At 43.5% G+C, this 21,417-nt stretch overlaps 1 protein-coding gene across 1 annotated transcript in view; it reads left to right on the forward strand.

Moving 5' to 3' along the window:
* Non2 (upstream activation factor subunit spp27 homolog Non2) overlaps window positions 1-19,751 on the forward strand; it is a 78,698-nt gene extending 58,947 nt beyond the window's left edge. Inside the window, exon 9 of the mRNA XM_037426954.2 lies at window positions 18,854-19,751. Coding sequence (XP_037282851.1) covers window positions 18,854-18,921 — 68 coding nt within the window. The 3' untranslated portion in view covers window positions 18,922-19,751. The remainder of the gene's footprint in view (window positions 1-18,853) is intronic.
* The last annotated feature ends 1,666 nt before the right edge of the window (window positions 19,752-21,417 follow it).

Consider the following 21,417-nt stretch of genomic DNA (forward strand, 5'->3'; position numbering starts at 1 on the left):
TGCCAGTGCATAGCGCGCTTTGCTTGTCATTTGTTAGGTGGAGTTTACAAACAAAGAAAGCATGGTACGTCTTCGGAGACAAAGTGTGGGTATGGATGGTTGTAAGTGCACGTGGTCATTCTGAAAAGCTGATGTGGCGCTGTTTGGGCCCTTACAAGGTACTTCGTCGTTTGAGTACCTTAAACTAAGAGGCCATCCCCGAAGGCTACTTGCTCAACAGGGCGAATAAATCACCCTGAAGTCATACATGTGGTACACACGAAACCCTACTACGAAAGGCAATGAACAAAATCACTGATACACGTGCTGAAACATGAAGCCAAGTCCTGCCTTTCAATTGTTTTGGCCCTCTCATCGCATTGGGACGATGCGTTTTAGGAGTTTCTCATCATCCTCCGAAGATGCACACTGCTTCCTGCCGTTGTAAATGCTGCAAAATAAATGACAAGCAATGCATTCAATGCGCCGGCGGACTGCGCGTGCCACCACACCACAGGCTAAAAGAAGACTAGTGGCTCATGGTGTGACCAGTTCGCGGCTGTGCTAGAGAAGAATAGGTTCGTGCTGGCTAGCAAAGAAAATTTTTGTGTAAGGTTGTTTTCTAAAATTCATGTACACAAGCTCGCCCTGAATAAATAGTCTTTACTAAGAGACATTTTATTTTTTTGCAACAATGTATATATAAGAGGCACTAAGAAAATAAATGAGAACAAAATTGTAGGGCACCCACCGGGAATTTGAACCAGCAACCCCTCGCTTCTCAGCGAGCTGCATTAACGTATTAGGCCATGCTTCTCATACTGTCCATCTCACTAATGGTGAGCTATGTATATACACCATCTACCACTGGCTTACTGTCAATGGGCTTGAAAGAAACATTCTTGAACAATGCATGTACAGTAAAACCTCGTTAATTAGAACTCGGTTATCTCGAAATCCTGCTTCATTCGAAGTATTTCCGTGGTCCCGTATTTTGCAATGCACGTTTGAGCAGATAATTTGAAGTGGTGGTCAGCACAAGACCGGTTAATTCAAAAACATTGGATGCAGTGTGTGAATTCCCGATCACGATTTCGATTTAAATCCGTGGAAACGGCGGCCCTTAAGAGCCACTTGACAATGTACTTTAGCAATACTAAAGAGTGGTAGCTAAATCAACCCTGCTTCGCTACTTCCAGCATGAAAAATAATAATATATACATAAAAAAACTGTCTCGTGATAAACTAAAACATGCACCTGTAGAAAACGAGATATGCTTCACTGCAATGCAGCAGTGACATGCGGGCAACATGTCGCATGCTTTTTGTAACGTCGGTGTGTCACGATTTATTCATTTTTTCTGGGAGTTGAAAGAAATTGTAAAGGACAGTCTGGAGAAATCCTCGATGTATACAAACCTCTGAGTGCCGGTCGCTCCAGCAATTCGCACACTTGCACAGCTGGCGGAATCCTTGCCTGCAACGCCTACTTCGAAAACTCGTGTCGAAAGCTTCAATGATGATATTTTCCAGCCAAAACACATCGCAAATTTCGTCACACTTTCTATTATTAAATTCCTTATTTCAGGAGAAAGAATGTGTGAGGAGCAGGCGACATGCTGCTCGTGGGTCACTACTGTGCTGCAGTGAATACATCTTTTTTTTTTTCAAAGGCGTTTGTTTTAGTGTTTCACTTTTTTTTTTGCAGTGACAGCAGTTAGGCCCAGAATTTTCCCTTTGTTTGCGGAAAAATTGTGACCAAGTATTGCTGGAAAACGTAACCCTTGGAGCCACAAACTAGCTCTGATTAATTTGAATAGTTTTAAGTTCCTTGGATTTCACATTTTGTATGTTTTGTTAATTCAAAAACCCACTTAATTCAAAGATTTCTTATAGTCCTAGTGAGTTCAAATTAACGAGGTTTTACTGTAGTTTGTTTGGACAAGCCATACATGCTTTCTCTAAACATTGACGTGTCCGATGGTTTGATCAATGGGAAGGTGGGTTCACTGACGCACCTACAGTTGGATGAAAGGGGCATTCCAAAATGTCTCTGGCTCCACTTTCACTCTGAAGCAAAAGGAAAAATTGCTCACATGAGGCGCAGGATTATTCGGGAAGTTGCTGGTCCTGTCGTGCCTGCGAGTTCGGTTCTAGTCGAAATGCGTACTGCCACTATCACTTCTGACGGACAAACTAAACTCTCTGCTCCAAGATGAGTGGTGGTGATGCTTGTGTCGTCAAAACATTGCAGACTGACATCGTAAACTTCTTGCTCCCCAACTTCCGTGCGGTCACTATAGAAAAAAACAGCGTATGCAGTATCCCCCATTCCATTTCAGCGTGCTGGGTGACATTGGAAACGCTGTAGAGTGTGTCCCAGTGTACTACGGCGCGCTGCAGGGCACTGGGACACAGTGTACAGCGCGGCTAGCGTCGCCCAGTGTGCTGACACACACTGGGCCACGCTCTAAAGTGAAGCATTGTGTCTTAAAGCGCTGTGGGAGACACTGGTCACGCTGCACAGTCTCTACCACACACTGATAACGTTAGCGGCACTTTGGAAGAAACTAGGTGCGATCAGCACACTTTCTGTAAGACTTCTTGTTGAATCGCGAGATGTCGATTATAAAATTTCCCGAATATGATTGTTTTCTCATCTATGTGCTACACATATACAGCTTTGTTTTAGATAGGCAATGGATGCGAGTACGCTGAAGCATTCATATGTCAAGCGCGTGGGTCAGGGGCGCCGCCAAAATTTTTTAGGGGGGACCAATGACCATTGTGTTCCTGGAAGGGGGACAGGGAGGCACAGAACTGATGCGTCACGTTTTAACTATGCTTCCTCCTAGGGGGGAAGGGCATGCGAGAATTTTGAGAAAAAAAGATTCCAGGCCACCCATAAATGCCCCCCCCCCCCCCCCTGCACGGCTGCGCTTTCCTTGAACTTTGATTGAATTTTGTCAATGTATTTCATAAATGGCATCAATAGAACTGAAAATTGGAAACACAGTAGGACAGTAGTATCAGCCTGATAATCAAGACCAACCTACTCAAGCAGAGAGTCGTTGCGGCTCGTACCGTAGAAAGCTGCACGTCCCCGGCAGCAGTTATCCGCTGCAATGCCCAATCTTGGTGTTTTTAGCTTCTCATTTGTGTAGCCGAAGGTGAAAATATGACCACTCAAGGGTCAGTTTTGATCTAAACTACACTTTAACGGTTATTAGACTCTTTCTAACTGAATATCTATCATCTTCACAGCAACTGTGGCCCAAGAAGTGCGGCCCTAAGCCTAATGGTCGTTTCGGTTAGAGTGAAGTGCTGTGGCTGTCGTACGCGTAACGTAAATGAGGGGGACAGAAAATACTTCCAAACTATAGAGGGACAAAATCTACAGTGTTCAGTGAGCAGTATAAATGAACGCTGTTTTCTACATAGGTAATAATTACTAGCCGCGTAGCGACTAGTAATTATGTCACTACGATTGCAGTGACACATTTGCAGCTACGCTAACAAGCTTTGCGGCAAAACGTGCCAAATGAATGTGATTCAAGGCAACCCGCAAAAACTAAGCTAACAATCACCTCTTTAGCACGAACACGAAGAGACGAAGCACTGTGTATGTAAACTACAAAATAAAAATATTGGGTTCCTGAATTTCTTCTAACATGAAGAAAAATACACTCTTTCCCGTCGTTCAGGTGTGGAGTAGTGGGCAGCGTGTCCAGCTCAGCATGTGTGATGTGTTAAGGTAGTAGCTTCAACTCCGGCTCGCTTATCTTTTTTTTTTTTTCACTGCGCGCGTTTCAGCTTTAATTACATTGTGCGCATGACCAAAAATTTTAAAAACATTTTAAAAGCCAGGTTTTGGCCGATAATGTGTGTCCCAGTATGCAGCGCCAGCGTGCCTCGTGCAGCGTGGCACTGTCCCAGTGTCAGCGCCACACTGGTTCAGTAATAGGTGTGGCGCTAGGCCGGTGCCCCTGGTTTTTGCGATAGGGGTGTGCTTGCAAAATGTGCCAGTGATAGTCACTGGAGACTTCAATTATTGCACCTCGACATGAAAACCAGTGACTTGTCGCGTTTCTCAGTGCCGAACTGTGACTTAACCACCTGTCAGACATCATGCAGTCAACTATTTACAACAACACTTATTCAGATATTGTAGTTACTGCATTACTGTCAATTCAAGCACAATCGACCGGGTTCACTATATTTCGTATGGTTCCTAAATTCATCAGCCCTACTTCGTATAACAACCCGACGTGTTGCTATCACTATCATTGCTTGGCTTTGTGGCAAAACTGATTTTTTTCCTATTCCTCTCTCCTCTCACATCTACGCCTTTTTTTCTCACTTTGATCTTTCCTATCTACTCCTCCTTTCTAGTTAGTACTTCCTTGTTTCCCCGTGGACAAAAGTTAACCTGATGTATGAATTCCAACATTGGGTGCTGTATCTCGTTACAGCGGCTGCATACAGCTGGTATCTGCGATACCTGCTGGTTTGAGTAGCGTTCCCTTGTGGGGCTCAATGCTGGGCAGCTGGCCTAGGTATCGAAATCAAAATCCATTCTCCTGGCCTTAACGTCACTCCCACTCCTCTCCAATCCATCTTTCTAAAAGGGGGCACGCCAACGAAACCTACTTGTTCAATGCAAACGACTCTAACAACTTCCCATGTTTTAATGTTATCCATACTGAATCTCCAGAAAAGACAGCCCGAACAGTCTCGCCCTTTCTTGTTTCAAAGTGCCTCACGGAGAGTATCAGGGCAGGTTACAAGGCCACAAGAATGGCCAGTGGAGACCTTTTCCCAAAGCTCAACTACATAGCCCAGTATGATAAGCTGAAAACTGTCACATCATTTGGCAGCACACCTATAACTGTAGCAGCTCACTGTTTAATACAATATGTGGCATAGTATCTGGCAGCGCGACCTCCTGAATCTCACTGAGAACAAACTCCTTGATGATGATCTAAAGGATGAGAATGCTGTCCAAGTACAGAGAATCAATATAAGACTAAATGACCAGGAAATGCCGTAGGAATCTTGCATGCCCTCCGCTTTTGGCTTCTCGCTTCCACGCTAGCGTGAGCACTGGTCCTGTGCGGCTCTAGCGTCGGAGACATGGTCACCGTAGTTTTGCTGCCAGGCCTTTTTGTGTAAGGTGAGCTGTGTGTTGGTTTTTTCTGCAAAGAGATGCATGTACGAACTTGCTTGGACAGCGCCTCCCTCTCGAATCACGCTAACATACGTCACTGTACTTCGCCGATCCTTATTGGCCGTCCGTGTCAGTCCCTCTCCCGGTAGCTTGTGCTAGCCGGGCGCTAGCCCGCTGCTGGGCAGATGCACACAGGCCTGCATGAAGGGCAGACGCGCTGCTTTATAGGCAGCCTCTAGTACACGTGCTCGGCTGTGGCACTTTGTGTGATAGCCCTAGCGCCTGCCCGCAAGCCTGTGATTGTCGCACTGTGCTGCATCTTGGGTAAATAAACTGGTGTTTATTGACGACCTGCCTCAAGGGCCATCCAAGCCCCGTGTCGAAGAGCTGATGAACCCGGCCATGAAATATTTGTGCGCTACGGCAGTGAACGAGAACCGGCGCATTCAGCATGGTATGGCCTATGGCACTACGGCAGCAGACATGTCGTGTCTTTTCCTGGTCGCTTCGTAGGGTAAGCCTTTCGCAAACCTATCTCCACAGTACCTGCAAAGCACTTAATCCCAACTTTTGGATTCGCTAAGCTTCCAGAACATATCTAAGCAGGCTACATAAAAATGTGTGTTCGACCATAGATTTTTAATCCTTGCAGGTGCTTCAAATGTCAGAAATTTGGTCCTAGCTCGTAGAGCTGCTGTGGCCATATGTCATGTGCAAAATGTGGTGCTCAAGAGCATGTGGTCGAAAGTAGCATTTCCAAACTGCACTGCTTCAGCTGCGATGATCATCCTGCCTACTTGAGATCTTGCCCTGTGCGGAGGAGAAATACATCATAGCACTAAAAGTAAAAGAAAACATCTCCTTTCATGAAGCGCGGAAGTCGTGAACAGTCTTATTTCAATGCGGCACATGCAGGCGCGATGCTGCAACGTCCTTTTGCGACTGCGCATTTCACGCACATTAGCCCGTGACGATTTTCCGTTTCTGCAGCATCACCTGCCCCTTAAGCGTAAGCAGCCCGTGCTGCCGCGCTGCCAAAGAGCATGTAGGCCTTCTGGTTTGCTGGCCTAGGGCCTCCTGTACAGGTAGAAAGCCCTAAGACTTCTGTTCTTGTAAGCGTCAACCACAAGCAGGCATCCAGCACCTCTTTTGAGGTGATGGACACAACAAGTCCCATGACGTTTCAGGTGCTGAAGGAACGAGGCAGTTCATTGGAGTGGGCCGAAAAATCGAAAAGCCCCATCAGGGGGCCCCAGTTTAAGGCAACAGTTCTTTCCATACACACGGCACTAAAGTAGGGTACAACTTTAGAAGGCAGTGGCATTTTCCCCTCAAAGGCGGATGCACAAGAGCTTCTACGAATAGGCGTGCACTTCAGGTGACGTCATGAGCCGGATGGCCGATGACCCTGCTGATGAAGAACATGCCGTCTTCGTTGTTTTCAGCTCGGTTTTGTTGTTTCCAGATAGCTGTGATCGTTGGTAGCAGATAGCTGAGTGTCTGGCTGCCCAAACGAGCATTTTTAGCTAGCCAACGGTAATCGGGGAACAATAGTGTTTCAGGTAAGATATGCCAGTATTGAAACGTGTTTCTATGCCACTTCTCTAATGATAGCGTGATATGTGAGGGACATTGCTTATCGGCATGTCGTGTAGCATTTCTATCATTACAGTTTTACCAAAGCACTCTTCACGATACACAAATTTTATTTATACCGACAAATACGGATTTTGCAACAGTCACAATTATTTGAGCTGGACTATTTCTTTAGTCGCAGAGCGAATTGGCTGTCCTGTCTTGTAAAGTTGTACCCAACTATAATTTACCCTCACAATGCACACACAAGTTATACAATGGAATACGTATAGAGGTCTTATCAGAATACTCGACGATATCCAAGAACTTTTACACACACATTCATCAAAAGTGCTGTGCGTGCAAGAAACACTTAAAAGCCAAGAACACAAATTTTCTGCAACATTATGTTGCATTCAGAAAGGATCGGGATGATGCTGTGGCCATTATAGTTAGTGAAGTCATAGCGTGTACACATTTATCACTACTAACACCTCTTGAAGCAGTCACTGGTTGAGCAGTTCTTTTGAACAAACTCGTCACCATCTGCTTTCTCTACATATCTCCCCACTACCATCTTGAAAAACATTATTTCTAGTCCTCAATAGAACGACCATAATCTTTTCGGGTCCTTGGAGACTTGAATGCACATAGCGGTCTATGGGGCGATTCTCGCCACGATGCGCCAGGTCTCCTAATTGAGCAGTTCCTCTTTTTGTGTGGTGTGTGTTGAATTAAGAAGAGCCAACATATATAACCTCAGTAACAAAGCCTACTCGTCTGTTATTAAGAAAATTTCTGCACAAGTTTTAATTATGAGCGTGTACTGTTACAATAAGTGCAGAATCGCTATGTGGCCCCTGCCCTGGCTTTTAAGTGTTTCTCGCACGCACAGCACTTGCGATGAATGTTTGTTTAAAAGTTCTTAGATATCGAGTATTCTGATAAGACCTCTATAGGGATTCCATTGTATAATTTGTGTGTGCATTTCCTGATACTGAAGCAGTTCTAGCAGGCTTTTTCAGCCACTTATGTTGATCGGCTTGGAATTGCTTCTTATTTGTGCGGACGGGAAGGCATATGTGCCTAAATGGGGCCATTTATTCGCCGCCAAGAGCTGTTGCTCCTACGCATCCTCTATGGCTTGCTGGAAAGTCCAAAGTTTGTCTGACAGTTTTAACTGAGCAGCACCAAGGCACCTCGCATGAATGTTCCAATTTTAGAGTGGAACTCACCCGATTAGAGTGCCAGAATGCCTCACTTTCAAAACTTTGATCGCGATGCCTAACCAAGTTACTGCAATGAGTGACGAATAACAGCAAAAACTTTTTATTTACACTTAGCTTGAAAAGAAATTGGTGATAAGAGATTGGCGAGAAAGAACCCTTGGGCAGTGATGCAATGACATTGCGTCGCATTTCAGTCAGCTCCAACACTTCAACCATTGGTGTACTGTCTTGACTGCAGGCTTGGCTTGGTCGGAAGCCACAAACGTTGCCAGCCGTAGTTCAAAATTGGCGTGGCTTTAGTACCCAGAAAGCAGTTTGGCCAAAAACGTCGGTTGTCAGACCACGTCATTATGAAGAATTACGCTTTGTGTGCCCGATTTCCAAAAAAAAGGCCCATAATTTCGTCCATTGTAGTTGATAATCCGTTGTATCACGTTCTGTTAAAATTGAACTTCACTCTAATAATGTAATACACAAACCAAACTTGTGCTGAAAAATGGTCTGTTATATCCAAAACTCTGTTGTGCATGTGTCGGTTACAATGAGCGCATACTGTACCCTTTTTTTGTCCGCTTAGTTTATGGCCATTGCAGTGGACACCGTCTCTGCAATAGTTACCTTGCGAAACCACCAGGACCTTCTCTTCTTGTCCGGTGACTGCATTCATGCAGTAATTTCTTCCCATGATATGGGTCACATCCGTGTAGTAAATGTCGGGGTTGTACCTTCCTTCAGTGTAAGTCTCCTGTTTCATGTTCTAGGAATGGGCGTGATGCGTATGCTCCCTGTTTTAGTTCTTTGCTTATTCTTTGTTTGATGGCAAAGGTACTTTGGGAATGAGGGGGTATCCTAAGTGTTCCAAGATGAACATGCTCTGCACTCTGGCGGAGAGTTAGTGCTCTGTGCTTCTGAAAGCTACTAGGGTTGATTCAAAAATAAGGTTACTATCAACATAGGCAACCATGCTTATTCTCAGACCGATGTAACTCTATGGAAACTGGAAAGTTTTCTTTATTTTTCAACATAATCGCCATATTGTTTTGTTCTATGCATCTTGTAGAATCCGTGCCAATTTCAGGATACCATTGTTGTAGAGCTGTGCCGCCATACCCATTGAGGAGGCGTTTCACCCCATCTTTGACTTCACTGTTGCCTCGACAGTGTTGGACACTTAACTCTTTCTTTAACCTGAGGAACAAGTGACTATCGCGACGTCCGGACTGTACGGTGGGTGGGGCAGGACAGTACAAAGTTTGTCAAAAAAAAAGTCAAAACGGTTTGGCAGGAGACGTGAAGTTGGGCATAGTCAAGAAGCAGTGTTACGCAGGCTGTGTATCGACCTCGCTGGTGGTTCTGGATAGCTCGCCCGAGTTTTTTTAATGTTACCTCGGCAGCTGGACATACACAACAGTCACGCCACATCGAAGTAACATTATAGAAACTAAGAATAGGACACATGCATGTGTACTTTTTGTCTGGTGATGAGCCACCCAGCTGCGATAATAGTAGTCAGCCACTCTCAGTTCTTCCCATCTTGCTGGAATGCCAGGAATTTGAACCACTTAGGAAGAAAGATTTTCCAGTACCATTGCGATAGCAAGTCCCACTGCATCCAGTAATGTTCCTTGGCAATGATTCGTTTTTTAATATGAGTGTCTTTTACGATACCTGAAAGAACTTCAAGGTTTTCACGTCATTTACACAGGTGATTCGTAAGCACGGCCTCTCAAAAAAGGTCTATGCCGTGGTGCTTTATTAAAAGAAAGCACTTGCCTCACGACTCTCGGTCTCAAGGGCATTCGTGAGGCTTTCGTGCTGCCTCCACATTTTTCTCTACTACTGCAAGCACTACTCATTCATCCTCATTACACACAGACCACGTCACCTACATGATTTTAGCAATTGTATGTCTTACGCACCGTTGGTACAAATAACTTTAGGCTCTTATACAGCCACCTAACATCTTCACTGATCGCATCCCATACCATGGTTTGGCATTCTTTGGCCACCACTGGCCCTTGTGCCATAAAATACCACATATCTGTTTTCTTAATGTTGCTAAATAACTGTTCGAGTTTATTGTTGTCCCAGGTTCCATGAAATCATTGAGCAGTGTCCGGGGGTGCCCGAGTGATTCCAAAGTCTCGAACTTATCATATTTACTCACGTAATGAGCCCCCCCCCCCCCCCTTTTTTTTTTTTTAGAAAAGTTGACCCCGATTTGGGGGGAGGGTTCATTGCACAAGAGAAAAAAGTCGCGGGAGTTACAGCAGTGGAAATTTCGCATGACGGCTTTGCTTGTTCTGGCCCGTAAAATACGCGACAAATATTTTTTGTAGCCCTAAGCTCTTTTTGATTCCTGGCTAACGAAAGCGCATGGATCGATGCCGAAGTGTCATCCAGCCTCTCAGTTCCAATGCTCCAGTGCATGCTGTTTTTAACCAGCCATATAGCTAGCGTGCCAGCCTAACGGGCCCAGCGCAGCAGGTGTCCCATTTAAGTTCACAACGACAAACCTGACTACAAAAACGCAATGTCAGGTGGCGGTGCACCAACGTTACAGTAGACGTTGCAGGGCACGACACACTGTCGAAGTAGTGGGTGCTGTTGCGCCTTGCATGGCCTCCGAGATGGAGGGTGCGCGGCGTGTTTCTACGCCGCGTGCCCGCCATTTTGGAAGTCATGCGCTTTGTTTTTTACTTCGTTTTGTGCCGCTGTGCTTGCATGGCGCTATTATCAAAGAGGTTTCACCTGCATTTGACGGATGACGCTTAGCCGCATAAGGCGCAACTTTCAAATTTTGATTGACATCCGTGCTTGTGTTGCCCACAACTGTTTAGCATGGTTGTGAAACTATGTTTCGACTTTTATTGCATTGTTATTTTGTGATATAATGGCTTGATTTAATGTTGTTTCGATCGTCAACGGCACTGGTTATCATGCTGAAATAAAATGGAACAGATACATTAAAAATAATTTTTCCTTCTTTCAAGGACCTAGGGGGGGGGGGGGGGGGGGTAATTGTGTGAGTAAATACGGTATGTTTCATTTTGGGATAGAAAGGAAACCCCTTTGTGTTGTCTCTAGTAACACTTGATTTCATTCATCCTTCCTTATCTTCTTGACACTGATTAAGATTAAGGACTAGTGAGCACATTCCTCCTTGTGTTCTGCTGTCAACGCGTGCAATACTCATCGTGCACAACACATGTGATACCCCAATTTTTCATTTAAAGCTTTTTCCACTGTTCTGTAAGGACTTCCAGCAATACGAGCAACAAGTTCACGGATAGTGATCCTTCTTTTTTAAAGCACTTTGCATTAGACCGTCACAATAATCGCCTCCAAAACTGACAGTCTTTCCCTCCATGCTTTATGGTTCATGACCAGCACTTAACTCCCTGCTCCACTTTTGTGTGTGTTCAATGGACATATGCTTGTCGCCATACACCTTTGTCGACCGATGATGAATATAGATGGGTAAACTCTGCAAAAAACGGGCTTGCGAAAATTGTGCTTGCAAAAATTGTGCTTGCGAAAATTGTGCTTGCGAAAAAAAGTGTATTATGAAACAAGTCTTGAACTTGTTGCCATAATCTGCATTCCTTAAGGCACAAGGTCAGCTTGAGTGCCAGTGTTGCGACATACATGTTTCGAACTGCTTCTCGACTGGGAAATCCTCACAGGGGAGCTACTCATGCACACTGCTTCTATGTACCGTTGTACAATGTTTGTCGCTTTTTGAAAAATGTCTTGTTTCTGTCCACATGATACTTTGCTTGCCCACAGATTCTTATCATCTGTGTAGATGGCAGTGCCCAGGTCCTTGATGTTTTGGACCTATTCATCTATTCCTCGCGTACCAATGTGGAAGAGCAGAGGTGACAGGATTGAGCTTTTCTCAAGACTTTGAGAGGGTCTGGTTTTGTTGATCCCATATCCTTGTTGCAGTTCTGTTCATGAGGAAGCCTTCGACATTACTAGTATCAATTGTGCAGTGTCTGCACCCGGTGGTTTCCAATGAAGCCCATAACCAGGGCAGCTGGGGCACAAAACATATTAGGTGTCTTTCCTGAATGGAAAGGCCTTCAGCTAGTGTGACACGCCCCCCCCCCCCCCCTCCATAAAAAAAAGCATTCCTGGCTACAGACCTGTTTCCAACCTTTCTTAAATGTTACAGTGTGACATCTTGCCGAAATACTTTCTCTATGTCTGGTGTGAGGAAGGCCCAGTCTTCTTTTGCGCCAGGTGCGTTCAGTCCCAGCAAGATCTCTTGAGTTGATACGTGACAAAAATCTAAGCATGGAGATCCGGAATAGTGCATTTCACTCTTTGTGCAAGCTCAGCATTGTGTGCTGCTTGTACCATTGTACACAATGCTGCAGCACAGCATTGTGGGCTGCAAGGGTCTGGCTTCTGCTGGTGACGTGCAGCAAGTGGCTCGTCACTGAAGTCTTGGAACCATTGCCTTGGCACAAAAGGTGTTCAAATGAAAAGGTACAAAATGACACTGTGGGTATAAACAAAGACTTTATTCAAAGTATATATTATGTGCCTAGACACAAGATCAAATTGATGAGTGAGCCGAAGGATTACTTGTTCCCAGAATTTTTGTGGCTGCGAGGAGACTCGGTCCATCGCAGCATCCTCGCCTTTGTCATTCATAGAGTTGAAGCGCTTCCCTTTCAGATTTTTTTTCCTGTGACCAAACACATGTAAATAAATCACAGGGCAACATGTCCGGGCTGCAGGGCAGATGGTCAATATGCTCCCTTTTGAACTTGGCCGAATCCACATATGTGACCCTGGAGACATGAGGACGCACCTGGTCTTTCATCATCAAACTCTTGCAGCCTGCATGAAAATGGGTACTCCATGTTGTCACGAACTCTTCGGTCACACAGTCTTTCCCTTGTACAGTCACCATCCAGTGATGAATAATGGCTGGTTTAACATCTTTCACTGTCAGAAATGTGATAACCACCTCGCTGCTTCTAAGTCATCAAATTTTGCGTGAATGCCATCCTGTCCTCACATGCACTGCAGTGTCAATCGGATAACTTCCTTTATAGGACCCTCTGCCCCTTACTGCACATGTAGGTGTCCGTGCATGCCCCGATCCACGATGGAGTCTCCTATCACATCCATAGGTGTCTCTCTACGTTCTCCCATAGTAGCACAACATGATGTCAACGATTACATTGTTATGACATTTCCAACCTCTTCATTTGATGCCCCTTTTAATTTGCCCTGGTCCTAATGAAGTATTTTTTTTTTCATAAAGGAAAGTGCTTATTTATGAATTTACATCCTAGTGATGGGAGTTCTGAGTTCTGTGTTTTCGATTCTATGGTAACCCATGTTTTGAATGGTGTGAGTTGGTGTTATCTTGTGACCTCAAATAATTTAGTAGTTGTTTTGTGCTGTCAGTGAGCTCTACTGTCATGTTCACAAATTCATTTTCTACGAGTTTTATTGCTACACTGGTCTGTTCAGCTATCTGCTGAGTCGAGCATTCATCAATAGGTCGCACACATTTTCAGTGTGCCTCTCAGGTAGTTGCAGGACTGCCACCAGTTCCTATTGACAATCAGTTGTGTGTAGGCTTTTGCTGTTCATTGTTTTATGTACTTTCAAAGGTTACAGTTGGGGCAGTGTACCTTCCTTCTTTTGGTAAGCTCTCTGCACGCCTTCATAAGTTATGTATATGGGTTTCCACCGCCGGATCCTTGCAATTTGTTTTTTGTCGTCATCTACAAATAGTAGTTTAAATGCAATTTCCTATTTAACAACTAATGGTTCCTTAGGGAAGTTAAGAATATTCAACAAACCACAATTTTCAAGATTCGCACAAGTTGGCTGATGTATGTATGTTCATTTAAAAGGGTACTGACACCTTTCTATTTTTTGGGGGGGCAAGTTTACTTTGCCATACAAATCTCCTGTATACAGAGATGGCTCTGAGCAAGTGTGATGCTCAGCAAGTGCTCATAAAATCTTTTATTTTGATATTAAAGTCAAATATCTCGTGGCACACCTACCGACATCTACCTTAACTTGACTTCAGGCTACAGTACTAATCCTGGTGACTTCACGCGTCAGACCCGAGACAATGGTCTAGTGGCTAAGGCGCTTGGCTGCTGACCCACAGGTCGTGGCGGCTGCATTTCGATGGAGGCGAAAATGCTCGAGGCCCGTGTGCTTGGTTTAGGTGCATGTTAAAGAACCCTATGTGATCGAAATTTCCGGAGCCCTTTTTTTACAGCGATCCTCACAATCACATGGTGGTTTGGTGAAGTTAAACCCCAAAATTAATATTATTATTCACACAGCGGTCTGGCTAATTGTGAAGACATGAAGCACTAAAACACCAAAAATGGCAGCTTGCGCATCGCCTTCTCGATTGTCTGCACATGCCGTGCGGTCACTGTCATCTACTGTACCTGTGAAACAAGCTAGCGGAGTCTGGAATTGTGTACATGCACAATTCTAGAGCAAAATAATCGTTCGATTTTGAGTTTGTTGTCATAGCACTAGTGAAACGGGGGACAATAGGTGTAAGTTCCACAGATTCCTGTCAGATCTGGCACTGAGACAAGCGTGGGTCGACTTCATGCACCATTTCCGAGACAAAGACGGGACGCTAACCAAGTTCGCTGCACTTCAGTCTCCGGACGCATACTCGCTCAACATGCAGTTGCTGATCGATTTTGGAATGCCGACAAAACACCTGTGACTTGAAAGTGATTCCATCCCAACATTGTGCCCCCCCCCCCCCCCCCTGCCATGACAACGGCCACACTTATGGCGCGTAGCAGGCGAAGTAGACAATCAAAGAAGTGACACACGGATGAGGATATGTCATGAGAACTTACGCGGGCCCATTCTACCGCCTGGTAGCGCTACTTATACCATGTTGCGACGTCAGGGTACGGTAGAAACCAGAGCTAGCTTTTAAAAGCATTCTGTAATTTATTTTTCAGAATACACTTGCACTTACATTTTCCTATGCTCTTGGGGCTTGGCCTCTCATTTGACACAATAAAATGATAAGTGAGAAATTGTGTTAGTACTTCTGGTGCAATTATAGTCAACGTTATCAAAGTATTCTGTAATGCTAACATTTTGAAGCTAGAGTTTGCTGAAGGTAGAGCTAGTTGTTATTTGACTTGTATGTTAGCAGAGTGCTTCAATGCTTTTTTGGTCATTAAACTCCTCCGTATTGCTATGAGGGGAGCTTGCTATATGCCACAATAGCCGCATGGCAGCACCAGAAGCGCGCAGGGGGCATTGAGGAGAGCTTCGCTAGAAAGCTGGAGACTCTGCATCGGCATTCCGCCTTCCATATCTTTCTAAGTTTGTGCCACTGAAGGCTGTCGTGTGTGTTGCATGTGAGCGATGATGCCAAAGACTTGCTGTGTGCCGGGTCGGCGCTCCGGCTACAGAGGTGCGTGTGAAAAGGTGTTTCAGTTTCGCTGGGGACAGTGATGAAAAGGACAAATGGAAACGTGCAATACCGCGACAGGCAGCTGGTGGGATTCTGAAAATGTGCGATTCTGAGTCTGCAAGAAAAAATTCGACACCACAAACGTTATTCGAACTGACTTCGTAGTGAAGAAAGAAAAGTGTGCCTTTGTAACGCAGGAAGGAGAGTTATTGGCCAAATCTTTTTCTTTCATAGTGTGCTATGTTTTTTTATGTTCCTGCTAGTTTATTAGGTGCTTTGCATTCTTTTATTGTTTGCTGTTGTTCAAATAGGTTTTCTTTCTACTTTCATTCAATCAATGTTATCAAAAGCTAATGTCTTTTTCGAATTACACCAGTTTGCTCTGTTTTTTTTTTTTTCAGTAGCTTGCTGCCTTCATTTATTGGCCTTGCACAGAGCTTTTCTATGCTAGAAAAAGTGTCATTCATAGCTATTCAATTTCTAAGGTTATCTCCTAGTATTTTTCTCTATTCTTCAATCGTAGCATTCCTGCTTTGTTTGCTGTAAATTTGTGGCTCGACAGTGTGAAATGATTAAACATACGCATTGAAATAAGCAATTATGAAAAAGTGTGGACTCTGTGAGAGTTAGTGCTTCCTTGGCTTGGCACGTTTTTTGTTTGTTCTGCCCATGTTGTGTTTTTCATGTTTTGAATAAATCAAAAGCACTATAGAGCTTTGGTTGTGAACACGTGTGCTTGTTTTCTCTAGATTAGAGAAATGCCACTTCGTCTCATTTAATCAAGTCTACCCTGTGAGCGGTCTTCATCAATAAATTCGTTGCATCACCATGGTGCAAACGTAGTTCATCTAAGCAGTCAAAGTAACTCGCGTTGCGATTTGTTGAGGTGCCACCATGCCCGAGTGCCCTTGCTATGCTGCACGATGTAAAGTGCGACACACATTTACTCGTGCAATATTGTCCACATAGTAGTTGTCAGTTACTTGTCGGATGTGGTTGCAAGACCCTTTAGAGAATAGCGTGGGACGCTGCACATGGATGTTACCTTGCTAAAGCTTCGTCATTCCCGATTTCAAGTGTAACAAAATATATGTGTGTTAGGCTGCAGTGAAGTGAGCTGAGCTTTTATAAACTTTAAACACAAGAATGTAGAGCTTTTATTTGTTATAATGTGGTCATGTACCGTACCGTATAAGTAGTCTGGTTGTAAATAGCACGGTAAGCACTGGCTCAACTCTCGCTGTGAAACTTCGTTTTGCGAGCTGGCGAGTTTACAAGGCTTATGCAGTGTTAGAAGTCTCGGTAAATATCGCGTCTGAATAAATTCTCTCGTGCTGTACTGCCTAAGGTAAGGAACCGTGCTGGAACAACATAATCGGAGAATATTGCAGAGTCCAACACGACTGAACCCATTGCAGCCTTGATGTCTCTTAAAAACGCGCAAAAGTAAGTTCCTCACTCGTATATGTCACAGCCACATTGCATATCAGGTGTAGTTGAATTACTGCGGTTTGGTGCAAGAGAAACCATTGCCTGGAACCGGCTCAACATTCAGCCGAGAGCAGCATGCACTCACGGACGTCCCCCCGTTGACGGCGGCAACACTAGTGGCAGCTTCTGTATCTGTATTAATCTACGGGCGGAGTTTCATGACCAGAAAAGCATTGAAGGACTCTGATGTGAGTTGAGGGCCTCAAAGGATGATTATGGCTGTTTGGTGCCTAAAAGTAATGCAAGCTCTCAGACTATTTCAGTCAGGTTTTTTAGGGCTCCTTTATTGTGGGGGCCCAATTCTGTGGTCTGCTGTAGCAGACATATACACACAAGCCTCGATATAACAAACTGGGATATAATGAAATATCCATTATAACAAAGTAAATGATAAATAGTTTTGCAATAGACACAGTGATGGGAATGAAAATTTAACAAAATTTCAGATATAACCAACTTATGTTTGGGAAACATCCAACTTTGTTTTAATGAGGTTTGAATTAACGGTGATCTGCATGCCCGAGTGTTAAGCTTGTTGCAACTTGCTACATGGAGTTCATTACATGAAGCTTCGTTGTTGGTGTCTTGACAAGTTGAATATAATTAAGAATTGTGTGTAGACTACTACATTATCATACAAGCACTACAAACAAGTAAGACTTCAATCATAGTTATATATAAAATATTACATCAGCGCATAACTGAGCACTAAGTTAATGCTTGATTCTGGGGTTGTTTGAGGTGAACTACAACACAACGTTAATGTTTTACCTATCCAAGCAAGAAAAATAATGTTGGCTAGTTAAAGTTCAATAATTAATTGGACCTTAGTTATGAGAGAAGTACTAGTTTTATGTATAATTGACTACCATTAATATATACAACAGGCAGAACTTTTCTAGAGCACGTCTTTTTTATATATATCTTGGTTCAAGTTAGCTGGTACAACTGGTATACATAAGCATTTAACACCCCCCCCCCCCCCCCCCCCACCCAAGAAACATAAAACCTTTTTCCATTTGCTGCTGTAGCACTTCAGCTCCACACCACCAGTTTGAAAAGCCCGGCCACTGGGTGTTCATATTTTCTCTTCCAGTAACCCAATGGGCTACGGGAAGGCTGGTGTGGAATAGTGTCATTTTATGCTAGTCTCTCTGTTGTAGAAAAAGCTTTTTCAGTTGAGACGCATGCCAGGGGACCTGGCTGTGCCCCTGTCACAAGCATCTTGTCTTGAGAGCACCCGATGGCTGATATGTTGGCCACTCTTAGACATTGAAAACGTGCCCACTTTGCAGCAATTTGTCAATATTTTGAACCAGAAAGTCAAACATGGACTTGTGCAGGCTGACACATGCGAACATGTACAGTATACTGAGGAGGACTGCACAACAAATTTGTAGAGTAAAGCAGTAGTTATAATGCTCATTGGTGAGAGCACCCGATGGCTGATATGTTGGCCACTCTTAGACATTGAAAACGTGCCCACTTTGCAGCAATTTGTCAATATTTTGAACCAGAAAGTCAAACATGGACTTGTGCAGGCTGACACATGCGAACATGTACAGTATACTGAGGAGGACTGCACAACAAATTTGTAGAGTAAAGCAGTAGTTATAATGCTCATTGGTTGAAATGTGACATCAATACTTTAATCGACCACTAAAGGTAATGTTGGATTCGGTGAAGGTGTGAAGTTAAAGTTATGCCAATACTGCGCAAATTGCAGATGGCAGAAGCTATAGGGTAGAAAATATATCATTCATCATACAATTTCATCATTTTAGTGAGAACCGTTCATTCTGCAAGCTCATGTTGCTACTTTGCACTTGATTATGCAATGAACAATGGTGACGTTGCTTAAGTAATATGTTTAATTACTGGTAACATTTATAATTGTTTTGTTGATACATTCCTATCCTCTGTTTTTCTGCTGTGTTAATTTCAGTATTTGTTCATGCTCTGCAGGGCATAAGCGTGTGCGCATGTTTGGGATGATGAAGTACTTGAAGAACCACATCAAGGACATCAAGTAATTGGGCCATCAAGGAAGCTCAGTGTGCCTCATCTGGTATACAATCTTGCTTCCCTGTTTCCCATGCTTCAACCCATCTTCCATTTTTTGTGGACACTCCAGGGGGGCGGGGGAGAAACCAGGTGTTCACGAATGAATTGCCGGGCATAAACTCGCCCAACCCACTGAGTGGCCTTGAGAGCTGCCGCAAAGAACGGACGCATTTTTTCAATGTATCACACGTGACGTACAGACGTGCAGCACGCATCTTCCAAGTCATCATTACAGTCTTGTTAATATTTTTCACCTCCCATAATCACTTCAAGTGATAGCATTTTTGCAAACTCTGGCAGCGGCATTTTCGAACGACGTAATGAAATTCTTGAACGACGTAATTATTTTTTTGAGGTTATTCATGTTTTACTTTTATATCATTTTACTCCTGCAATTTTTCTCAACCTGCAAACATTGCTGCTTGACAAAAATGTAGAGCAGGAACATATTGTGCAGCCATTCTAATGAATTGAATTTGTGGCTGTAGATAATGCTCCAATGTTAGTGCTACGTCTGCATGTTTGTGCTGGGATTTTGCGTGCAAGTATTTCAAAGTGTGCTTTTCAAGAGTGTTTTGCTTTGTCTGAGTGCTTAATGTTGTTGATTTTTTTTAGAGCTCCAACGTTTGTGATGCAACATAGTTGCTTTGTAATAGCACTCAAGTCCAATGAATTGTTTCTCAGAAAATTATAATGGCCCCTAAAAATCTGGATGAAATGCTGTTACCGTCAACTGTTCTCAGAGAACAGAAGTCTGTGTACTTTTTTTGTTGGAGCATAATAAAGTACGCCCTGTGAATGGTGCTGTTTTTCCGTGTTTTTGCTTATTTTCCGACAAACGCAACCTTGTATTGGACAAGTGAATTTTATTTTATTTGAAGATTGATTAGCTGAAGGATCACACTTCAGATGCCTATTGCTAAGAGCTGGCAATGCAGTAAGACATGAAATGGGTGCCCATACCTATGAAAATTCGTGAAGATGGAGTTAATGGCGGGTTTGGTGCTTCTGTATCAGGCTTTGAACCATGACATAAGCTTGCTGCTGCTTTAGGAGTACCGGCAAATACATTAAAAATATTGGAATACCAAGTTAACTATGACATTCTTTAGTGGCTTTATGGTGTTGGCCGCCTGGCATAATGTCTCGGGCCTGAATCCAAACACTGAGCAGATGGGAGCAGTGCTCTTGTACATTTACTCTCTTTCTACTGCTGTTGCACTATTACTTCAATGCAACCATGATGAACGAACTCGCCCAAATTAAGCTCTTCTTGGGGAAACAAGCTTATGCTCTCATCTTCAGCTAGCCCCCCTAGATACAAAGTTGGCTTGAATCTGGTATTTCCTGAAAAAGTAAAACAGGAAATATGGGTACATTTTACATTTAAAAATACCGGAATAAAATGCTACTTTACTGTGAAGTTGGAGCTTGAAGAGTGCAGCAATAAGTGCAAAATCTTCTCCTTAGGTGCTGAGCTAAATAAGCTGATTCATCATAGAATGATGTTGGCATGCTACAAAGACGAAAATAGACAAACAGCATTTGCTTCTTTCATCTTGGTGGGTTCTGTGTGCACTGAAACCATTCCATAATGAATTTCTACCAACTCGTCCAGTTTTTGTTGCTTTTAAAATATTCTGATATTTTATTGTTAAAAATCAACTGCAAACTTTTTTTTCACCAGAACCAAATGTTGACGAGTCATTGCTTTGTGAAGTACTACTCAAGATCTGACTTAGTCACTGCAGTTTCAGGGTTCACCTTAATTAATTTCTGCAGACAAATTTGGCAGTGTGTATAATAAATAAGACGAATATCTAAAATGTAATATTTGCTGTAGGTTGCAAATTGAGGTTTTACAGTGCCTAATTGATAAATATGATGGTTACTTCAGTTTCTGTGTGGCCCTATCTGAACTTTTTCCACAGGTGTGGTGATTGACCGTTTGCAGCATAGCTGCAGAGTGTATTTAATGTCCTCTATCCACTATATTCCACTATCCACTATATATTCTAATGCGCCCTCCGATTGTAACGTGCAGGTTATCTTGCATTAGCATAACTGAATATATATATATATATATATATATATATATATATATATATATATATATATATATATTGTAAGACAGTAGCAGCGTTGGGGTCGCGACGGTGTTTATTAGGCCAAATCGCCTGATCAACGCTTCGAACGAAGACGCTTTTCGTGAGATGATTATATACAGATCAAGAAGATGATGGTCAAACGCTGTGAATATTGTGCTTACACTAATTTCCAGGTGTAGGCATTGCCTCTGATTCGCTTGACTGGTCCTTTTCAGTGGGACTGCCTGATTTTACTCCAGTTTTTGAAGCGGAGCTCGTGGCGATAATTTTAGCTCTTCGAAAACTTCCATCGAATCAAAACAACGCACTCATAATGACGGATTCTCTTTCAGTTTGTGCAGCTCTGACAGCTTCAGA

The sequence above is a fragment of the Rhipicephalus microplus genome, chromosome X (genome assembly GCF_043290135.1).
Source record: "Rhipicephalus microplus isolate Deutch F79 chromosome X, USDA_Rmic, whole genome shotgun sequence".
Classification (NCBI taxonomy): domain Eukaryota; kingdom Metazoa; phylum Arthropoda; class Arachnida; order Ixodida; family Ixodidae; genus Rhipicephalus; species Rhipicephalus microplus.